The sequence below is a fragment of the Vombatus ursinus genome, unplaced genomic scaffold (assembly GCF_900497805.2).
Source record: "Vombatus ursinus unplaced genomic scaffold, bare-nosed wombat genome assembly UNPS02014791.1, whole genome shotgun sequence".
NCBI lineage: Eukaryota > Metazoa > Chordata > Mammalia > Diprotodontia > Vombatidae > Vombatus > Vombatus ursinus.
Window position 1 is genome coordinate 46,104,681 of NW_020954569.1, and position 10,083 is coordinate 46,114,763.

A 10,083-nucleotide genomic window follows, 5' to 3' on the forward strand; every position below is an offset into this window, starting at 1 on the left:
CTCAGGGCAAGTAAGTACTTATGCTCTGCAAATTGAAGACACTGATTTCCTTCACAGAGTGGTTTGTTCAATACGTGTGAGTGGAGATTTTTTTCCTTTCTTGTTTTTTCTTTTTAAACTGTTGGAAAAATTTTAAAATGCCAGTATTAAGTGGGAAGGGTGCATTCTTACAGCAAAACAAAATGTTCTTTTTTTGTTACCATCTTCATATCCATACAGGAGGAAATGGATCGCAACCCCATGGTATCATCACTTCTTAATAAACTAGCAAATTATACCAATTTGACTCAAGGTGTGGTTGAACATGAAGAGGATGAAGATAGCAAGCGGAAAGAAATTAAGGTATTTTCATTGAGGATCTATTCTTCTCCTGCTTCTTTTCCCTTCTCTCCTCCTCCTCCTTTAAAGAATACAAAGATTACTGTTTGTTAATAAAAACAAAACAAAACAAAGCACAACATTCTGAGAACAAAATTCAGCCATAAAAGTTCTTGTCCAATAAGGTATCTTCCAATATTTGTTAATTTGTTATATTGAGATTGCATAAGATTACTTAATACGTATAACCACAGAGAAAACTTTGTTCAGTGATCCTTTTATTGTAAACTATCCCTCAAGAAATAAAACAGGGTGTGAGTGTGTGTTTATACAGGACTCTATGTTGTATGCTTGCTTAAAGCTGTTTGTTTTAACACAGAGAATGCTTTGTGTAGCTTAGTGTAAGATTTTAAAATGGAAGAGGGTGGGGACCTCTTCAATTTGTCTTCAAGGTTTTCTGTTGTAACAATGTAGTTTAATTTGTGGGAATGTTGGACAAGTAAACTTACTAAGCAAATAAGTTTATAAAACAGTCTCTCTTTGGAAAAAGTGAAGGCACATGTTGTGTTTGTGAAATCCTCGGACTTACAAACAATTATTCCTAAACTTTTTTTTTTTCCCTGTACTATATGAAGACTCCTCAAATAAAACAGTGCCCTCTTGGCCATCTCTCTATCACAGGGAGTCAAAAAAACTTTTAGGAAATTGTGGAAATATTAATTCACTGTGGCTCCAAAGCCAGAAATAAAACATCTCTGCCCTCAATGGGCTTGCACTCAGCCAGAGGGATTGAGGCAATGTTGTTGATTGTCTTAGATTTGTTGATGTTGTCTTGGATTTTATTTGCCTTCTGTTTCAGTCTCCCCGGATGGGCACATTCATCGGTGTATACTTGCCCTGCCTGCAGAATATCCTTGGAGTCATTCTGTTTCTGCGTTTAACATGGATCGTAGGCGCAGCAGGAATCCTCGAATCCTTCATCATCGTGTTCATGTGCTGTACTTGTGTGAGTAGGACATTGCCATAATCATGTTTGCATACTCTTGAAATAGTGGTTTACCTATAGTTAACTGACAGGCTAATTTAGTATTTGTTCTTACCTCTTACTAGACAATACTTCAGATTGGCTTACTCTGAATTATAGCATAGCAGAAATGGTATAGAGTATGACCAAACTATAACCTTATAAAAGGAAAGCAGTCAAATTGCATCTCTTAAAAAAAAAAAATAATGTTCCAAGATTCACATTGCTAATTCAGAATGATTTTATCTAGTTAGTCTGAGTGAAAGTTTTTACTCTGCCTGCACCTGGTATGTGGAGACAATTATCCCTTTGTTTATTCCTTGATTAAGCTTTAGAATTAGTTTCACAGATGGGAGGTACCTCTAGACCCGTTTAGCCATGCTCCACCCCCATCCCCAGAGGTGTTTCAGCTGAGACCTGGAGAAGAGAGTGACTTCTTTAAGGTCACATAGCTTGTTGATATCAGTGGTGAGAGTAGAATAAGACCTATACTAGAGGAGGTGATATATGATAACATAGAAATGGAATAACTAAGTGATTACCTGAGTTATTTGAATGCTTTGTTACGGTTCAAATAGTAAACCTTTTGGATGCAAAATAATATAATGCAAGAAATTAATTTATAGATAACATTTAAATTTCCCTGAAGAGCTCAAAGCACCTTTTTTATTCATATGATCCTTTAGAGTGCTTTTGTCATCAACTGTATCTGATAAGTAAATTCTTTGATTTTATACCTAACATTCTAAAATAACTCCATGGAAAATCAGATTATGAGATAGAAATGTTCCCCTGGATTCCTAACTCCTAGGTATTACTTCTTTCCTAATACTCAAAATTGTCCTCTTTAAAAATTCAGAGGTGACCTTAGCCACTAAATATAGCATCCTTCTTAGTCATGCATTTATCCAACAAATACAGACATATACTTCATAGGGGCAACAAAGTCATTTTGCACCTATAAAGTTAAGAAACCGTTATATGACACAGTTTGGTCAATTCCCCTTTGAAAACAAGACTGTTTAAAAAGAGTCAGCAAAATTACAGTAACATTTAACAAAATAAGACCAGCACAGGGTCCTGCAACCTGCCCACCAGAAGAGTCAGATTTGTGGATTTACATGCAACTGTCTGTACTATCTCACCTGTGACACATACAAGTTGTGTGCACCAGGGCAGGTCATTTAAACTCTCAGCGCTTGAAACCAGAGGTGTGAAACTGGAAGCCTTTGGGCTGCATGTACACTCCTGCATTTAAACCGAACCAGATTAAAATGAAGTTGGCAAGTGTTTAACAAAAATGGGTGAAAATACAATAAAACAACGATAATGTTCACTTGTGTTTTTCTATGTCAGTATATGGCCAGCAGGGATCTGTTTCTATTTGAATCTGACCCTACTAGTCTAGGCAGCTTTCTAAAGCTAAAACAAAAAATGACCATCCACACTGGTTCCAGTAATAGCACACATCTGTCTATCCCATCCTACGGTGTTAAAAGCTGCCTTCCCTAGTGACATCATTTCAAGAATGTTATTACAAAACCAATTAACAACGTCAGCAGGGGTATACTTACGCAGTGCTCAGTACTGTGCAAGGGAAAAAGGAGAAAAATTTTTTTTTTTAGTGTGGTCTATGCCTTCGAGAAATTTATAATCTTAATTCAAGAGATAAAAGAGACACACATGAAATAGTTAGCGAAGGGCACTTCAAAGACAGTATGAGATTAAGAGCTCAAAATGAGCCACACTTACAAGGAGAGTTCAGAGGAAAGATAAGAACCCTGAGGGAAAACCTCTGGGCAAAAAGAGGACTTTAAATGGCTCTTAACTGATGAGTAAAATCTGGGCAGATGGGAGGAAGGGGGATTTGGGGGGGGGAATCATTCAGATAAGTACATGGCTAAAAGTCTGAAGGCAGGAAAAGAAGATGTTTATTTGAAGGGTAGTTAGGGAATAGCTGGAACAGAAGGTGGAGGAGGAGCAGGTGGAATAGACAGAAAAGAAGGTCTGAATTTGTAATGATGCAGGTGACCAGTGGGGATTTGAGAAGAACACTGACATCATCCTTGACCTTTCTGCATCATCTGATGTTGTGGACGATCCCTTCCTTTTAAAATAGTGATTGATCCTACTTCTACTCAGTTACCTTTGATGATATACCCCTTCCCCAACCTGCCTTCTTTCACTCCCATGGGTTTGCTCTTTTGGCCCTATGTTCACATCTATATGTATGAATGCGTATGCACACGGAAACATCTATTATGGATACACATGTAGACTTGTCAGCGATCAATGTGCAGATGCCTCTTAATTTCTGCAGACATTCAATATCCTAACGTTTATACTACATCTCAAACTTGGCATACCTGTGGTAGAATTCTCTCCACTCCAAACCCAGATACTCCAAACTGGATTAATATTTTTTTTTAGCAGTCATTGTTTTAAAATTTTGAGTTCCAGATTCTCCCCCTGACTCCTTGAAGGCAAGAAATATATCAATTATACATGTGACGTCACATAAAACATTTCCGTATTAACAAAAGAAAACACATATACTAAAAGAAGAAAAATAAACAAAGTGAAAAAGTACATTTCGGTTTTGTCTCTGAAAGTGGAGAGCGTTTTCTACCATGGGTTCTTTGGAACTGTCTTGGATCATCATCTTGATCAGAGTAGCTAAGTCTTGAGGCAGCTAGATGGCACAGTGAATAGAACTCTGGCCTTGGAGTCAGGAGGACCTGAGTTCAAATCCAGCCTCAGATACTTAACACTTAGTAGCTGTGTGACCCTGGACAAGTCAATTAACCAGATTGCCTTACCAAAAAGCAAAAAAAAAAAAAAAAAAAGCAAAAAGCTAAATCTTTCACAGTTGATCATCGTTATAATATTGCTGTTACTGTATACTCCTGTTTCTGCTCACTTCACTTGCCATCAATTCATATAACACTTCTGTTTTTCTGAAATCATCTTGCTCATCTTATAGCAAAATAGTATAAGGATTACTACTATTCTTAAAGTCTTCAAGTCTCTTAGGCTTCAACTTCAGCATTACCTTGGTTCTCTCTTCTCCCGCCTTATTGCCAGTCAGTCAAATTTTATTTTTCCTTCATATTCTCTTAACTGTTTCTTCATATCTTTCCTTCTTGTCCTAACTGTAGTTCAGGCCATCAATATCTCATGCTCGGGATTATTTCAACAGCTCTTGAATTGGTTTTATGACATTTAATCTCTAGTAAAACCTATATTCTGACACTATATCCGTCTTAAAAAAATACCACTTCCCACTTCGCAATTTGCAATGATTCCTTACTACTCTTTGGATAAAATAAAAGTTATTCATTCCTTTGTAATTGAGCCCCCAAATGATCTCTTACGTCCTTTTCTACTCTAAATATAATGATCTTATGCCTTATTCAGGAGGTCTCAATACAAGTCATAATTCTGACATTGCATAGTTCTGGTCAAGTCGGTTAACCTTTCAAGCCATGGTATCCTCACCTGTAAAATGTGGCATTAATATTTCAATTAATGAGAATGTTGTGAGACAAGTAATTTCTAAATTTTAAAATGGGATTTATTAAAATAATCTCCTGTAATTATTCAAATTCTCCATGTCTTTCAAAGCCTGGCCCAATCCTAGCACCATGGATTCATTACCATCACAGAACAATCATACTGCTTTGTATTGTCATTTAACTTCAAATTTGTGTTTATGGGAGGGAAATGATCATAAAGGCCTCATCATTCATCAAGTCATCAATAGGACATAAGTACGAAGGTACAATATCTCACACACACACACACACACACACACACCCACACACCCCCAATATGAAGTGTTCAAAACATCAATCACAGATCAGACTTTCGAAAGAATACAAAAGGACTAAAGATGTCTTTATCAACAGGGGTTTCAAATATTTCAAACTATCTTGACACAACACACTTAAAAAAATGATCAAGTTTCCATTTGTTTGTTTCTTAGCTCTAAACTTCAGTCAGTGATGCAAACTTTATTTTGCGTTTTTAACTATTTCTCCCACCACCCCTGGCCCAAAGACAGCTATTTGTTTTTAAAGTTAAATTTATCAGGGTAACCATTTTAAAATGTCTACAGTTAAACTATTTTTTTAAAAGCAGAGAGAAAATATTCTAATTAAGTTCATGAAATACAGAAATTTAAATCTAAAATGCACTTGGTTTATTGGTATACCTGTGATTTTTAAGTGCTTCTTTTTTTATAAAGTGAGTAAGAAAACATGCTTTCACATTTTCTTTTTTCTAGACAATGCTGACAGCAATATCTATGAGCGCCATAGCAACAAACGGTGTAGTTCCAGGTAACAAATTTGGACCATTCTACCCTCTTAACCTTGTTTCACGTTTGTAATATATTTTGAAGACTGGTTTTTGTCAAGGAGGCCTGTGGGTTCAGTGACTAATTATAATGTGACCTTGGGGAGAATGATAGCAGATGACAGCCCTCCCAGTTGTGGTAGTGACTGCTATTCAAAAGACAGGGCTAACAATGTTTCTATTTGCCAGAGGTTGCCAACATCTGGTGTCTATGAAATTAAATGAGGTGAAGCTAAAGGGATTTGGTAGCTCTTTACTTGGTTGTTTTTTGGAGTTGAGTAGTCAAGGGTCCCTCATTCCCCACTAACTGGACTGTCTGTGTTACTGGTTTTGTGTCTTTTCCTTCACATTTGGTAGTGATTACTGTTCTGTGAATGTTGCCATATGTGGTACATCAGTATCCTAGCAGGGTCTTCCTGGGGCTTAGGTCAGTTCTTTGAAGGGGGACCCTTGAATTTTAGAGGTAATTTGCCTTGCATAATTGGTATGGCTCTTCCTGACCCCAGTGATCTCACTGTCTCCCAGTTCTATAGTACATGAACTCTAAATGCCCTGCTTCCTGATGTTTTCTTAAACATTTCTCTTGAAGAGCACTTAATGATTTCTTATTCTAAATGGACCATTTTGGTGTTTCTTAAGTATATAAAATGATTCATGTAACTTAGGCATGTTTTATGAACAGCCACCCTATTCAGATACCACTTTTAAATGTCAGCTTGTGTCCTATTAAATAAGACAGCAATTCATTCTAATCTAAAGGATATTTTTAGACCAGCTTATTTTTAGCCATTTAAAGCTTAAATACCCTTATCTTTATGGAAAGGTTACATTTTCTAAATGAAGTAGCATTATTTATCTTGAATTTTATTTCCTGACAGAGCTGTTAATTTCTTTGAAACCCAACCATTTATTTTCTTTCTTGAAAGTTTTAATAAATCATATACATGTGGGTGGTGGGTGGTGATTGTGTGTTATATGGTGTGTGCTGTTAGGCTTGTAGATGGGGGCAGGAAGGAAACATGAGATGTAAAATGTTTTGAAAACAAGTGGCATTAAAAAGTTAAAAAATTTAATTTCTAGTGACTGGATAAGAAGGTAGCTTTCAGCTTTTCTTCTATGGATGGCGCATTGAGAGGAGGGTGGCCTTAATTAGCTAGCATTTTTACAGTGCTTAACCAGTGCTATCTCATTATCTTCATAATCCTGGGAAGTAGGTGTTATTATTATACTAATTTCACAGATAAGGAAACTGAAGGTGAATGATGTCCCAGGGTCACACAGCCACTGAGCATCTTGAGACCAAATTTGAACTCAGGTCTTCTTGATTCCTGACTTCTGGTTCAGTATTGCCAGCTGTTGCATTCATCATCATCATCATCATCATCATCATCATCATCATCATTATTATTATCATTATTATTAATTTTTTTTTTGTCTAGGCAGTGAGGTTAAGTGACTTGCCCAGGGTCATACAGCTAGTAAGTGTCAAGTGTCTGAGGCCAGATTAGAAATCAGGTTCTCCTGACTCCAGGGCTGATGCTCTATCTGCTGTGCCACGTAACTGCCCCTACTGCTGTATTCGTAAAGAAGCATAGTGGTAACTTATGCCAGCTGTTACTGATTTGAGACAGACTTTGCAGCCCAGCAATAATAAGAAAATTGGTCTGTTTTAAGAAATGTTATTTATATCTTTTGGGAAGTGCTGTGAATTTATAGGGCATTCTCAGTATTCTTTTCACAGTTATTTCCTCAGTTTTAACTGGGACACATATAACATTCGATTGAACCAGAAAGATAACAAATCACAAAGACAAGCATTTTATTTTGCTTTTTAGACATTAATAGTATTCTTTTAAAAAAAATCAGTCAAGCAAGGTTTTTCTAGTTCTTAAAATGGTATGCTGGAAAAGGCTTCTAAGGAATATGGAGATTAACAGCATGCATGTTTTGCCTGCAGCAAAGGTTATTTTAGTGATGGTCTTTTGGTTTGAGGTTGCTTTATCATTCTGAGGCTTAGCGTAGAAGCCTGTGGCAGGGTATAACAAACATCTCAGGGGTTTAATGTTCTTTAATAGGACTAGTTTTTAATATATTTACCTGTGTGTGTGTTCAATTGCCTGTCATTTTAATTTAGGCAAGAATATACAAAATTATAATTGAGGCTCAATTTTTAAGAAATGTTCCTTCAATCTCTTTTCTTGGAACCTGAACCCTTTTTCATATGGGGAGCAGAAATTGCCCTCCCCGTTTTTTGTCACTTCAGCCTTCAGTCATTCTGTAAATGCACATTGCTGATTTTGTTTTATTTTTCCCCCTTGCTTTTTTCAGCTGGAGGCTCATACTACATGATTTCAAGGGCCTTAGGTCCTGAATTTGGAGGGGCAGTTGGACTCTGTTTCTATCTGGGCACCACTTTTGCAGGAGCCATGTATATTCTGGGGACAATTGAGATTTTTTTGGTAAGTCTTTTGTTGGTTGGTTTATGTTGAAATGCATTTTCTTTCTGTCATTGTGGTCAATTGTTTAAAAGCCATCAGCCTATTCACGAGGGCTAGGATGTAGGGACTGGGCCTGTAATTTCAATTCTATAGATAGCTTCCAGGTAAGGAAAGCCTCTTGACCAATGCAGGCATGCCTAATGAAGAGGTTAAGGGACTTGCCCAGGGTTACACAGTGCCAAACACATAGTGAGTACCTAATAAGTACTTCTTGACTTGCCACAGTCAGTTATATGTCACAGGCAGGACTTGAGCCCACGACGTCTTGACTTAAAGGGCAGCTTCCTATTTGTGACACCATACCTCCTGGCCATTCTTTTAAAAGAAGTTACCAAAAGTCATGAACCATTTGTTTAGAAGATTGCTGATTATGAAACATCCTCTAATCTCCCACTATAGACATTAAACTTAAGGTAACACTTTTCACTGTTGCCCTCAACTGTTTTACTGCCCCTGCAATGGCTCTGTGCCTTTCCAAGATCTTTAGTTTGAGATTATGTCAAGAGACATGAGTTTTGGGGGAGAGGTGAGTTCTGTTTTAGTCATGTTGAGTTTGAGATACCTATGGGATATCCAGTTTGGACTGTCTAGTAACTAAGTAGTTGCTCGCATGACTCGAACTCAGGAGAGAGGCTGGGGTCTCTCTCTAGGGTTTATTTCTGAATGTGGGAGGGAGTCATTTGTTTCATGATGATCATTGAACTCACGGGCTCTTACAAAGGTCAGCAAGTATAGAAAACAAGTCTGTTGAAGTTGGGATAGTGGGAAGGCATGAGTTCTCAGCCGTTTCTTAAGGGCTGTCAAACTGATTCTCCTTCCAGGCTGGAAATCTTCCAAGTCTTTCCATCATGGTGACAGGGCCTAGAGATTCCTAGTCTCCTGATGGTTTTCTCTGCTATCAGTAGATTCATTCTCCCCCTCTCTCCTTCAAAATACAAAACAAAACAAAGTTTTGTCAAAAAATATGGTTTTAATTAAATTAGAACATTAGTTCCATCTCTCCATTGATTAGCTGCTAAGTTTAGCCACCCAGGTAGGCTGGCTTGTTTTAAGGAGGAACAAGCGGGGTACGAGGAATGTTGGGAAACAGTTGCCAACAATTCCTATTGATTTCATTGAGAATTTGAACTAAATCTAGCATGTTCTATAAGCCAGTGATAAACTTCCACTCAACCAGTGACTCTTTGACTTAGTTCTTTCTTTATGACCCTTTCAAATCCCTCTTCTTTCCTCTGTGGCTGCTTAAAAAATATGGTTACAGTTTGGCTTAGCAGTGGGTTATTTTAGATGACATTTTCATGCCTTCAAATGCACAGCAGGGTTAGAAACCTAAATTTGTATAGTCTCCTTTGGTGATATGTGAGCTAGCCTCTGAATACCGTAAGTTGGAGTCCAGGGACTCCTTCTAGTGGTCCATGAGGTCAAAACTTTTCATCGTTGTAAAAGGACATTTTAATTTCTATTTCAGTAAATATCAGTAGATATAATCCACAAAGTAAAAAACAAGGAATTATAACTTTTTTATCGTAAACAAAAGCTAATTTAGGGGGTCTGTAGTAATTTTTAAGTGTGTAAGGTTGTCCTGAGACTAAAGATTTTGAGAACTGCAGACCTTCTTGATATTTCCACTGGGAGACCACCCTCTTCCCACCTCCTCATCCTTCCCTTCAGTATGTTAAAAATTCAGCTCGTTTAAAATGAAATGATCTATACCTTCTTCCCCTGCCTTCACCTCTAGAGCTACCCTGGCTTCTCCTCAAAACAAAAACAGTAAATCAGAAAAACAATCCACCTAGTTCCTGGTCTTGCTCCACATGCTTTAAATCACTTGAGTGTAGACCTTTCTCTCTCTCTCTCTCTCTCTCTCTCTCTCTCTCTCTCTCTCTC

The 10,083-nt window shown here is 37.4% G+C and overlaps 1 protein-coding gene across 2 annotated transcripts in view; it reads left to right on the plus strand.

Moving 5' to 3' along the window:
• Positions 1-10,083, plus strand: part of SLC12A7 (solute carrier family 12 member 7) — a 141,800-nt gene that overhangs the window by 66,065 nt on the left and 65,652 nt on the right. For both annotated transcript variants that reach the window (XM_027868861.1, XM_027868862.1), the window contains exons 3-6: positions 220-342; positions 1,178-1,324; positions 5,628-5,682; positions 8,027-8,157. In XM_027868861.1, coding sequence (XP_027724662.1) covers positions 220-342; positions 1,178-1,324; positions 5,628-5,682; positions 8,027-8,157 — 456 coding nt within the window. The remainder of the gene's footprint in view (positions 1-219; positions 343-1,177; positions 1,325-5,627; positions 5,683-8,026; positions 8,158-10,083) is intronic.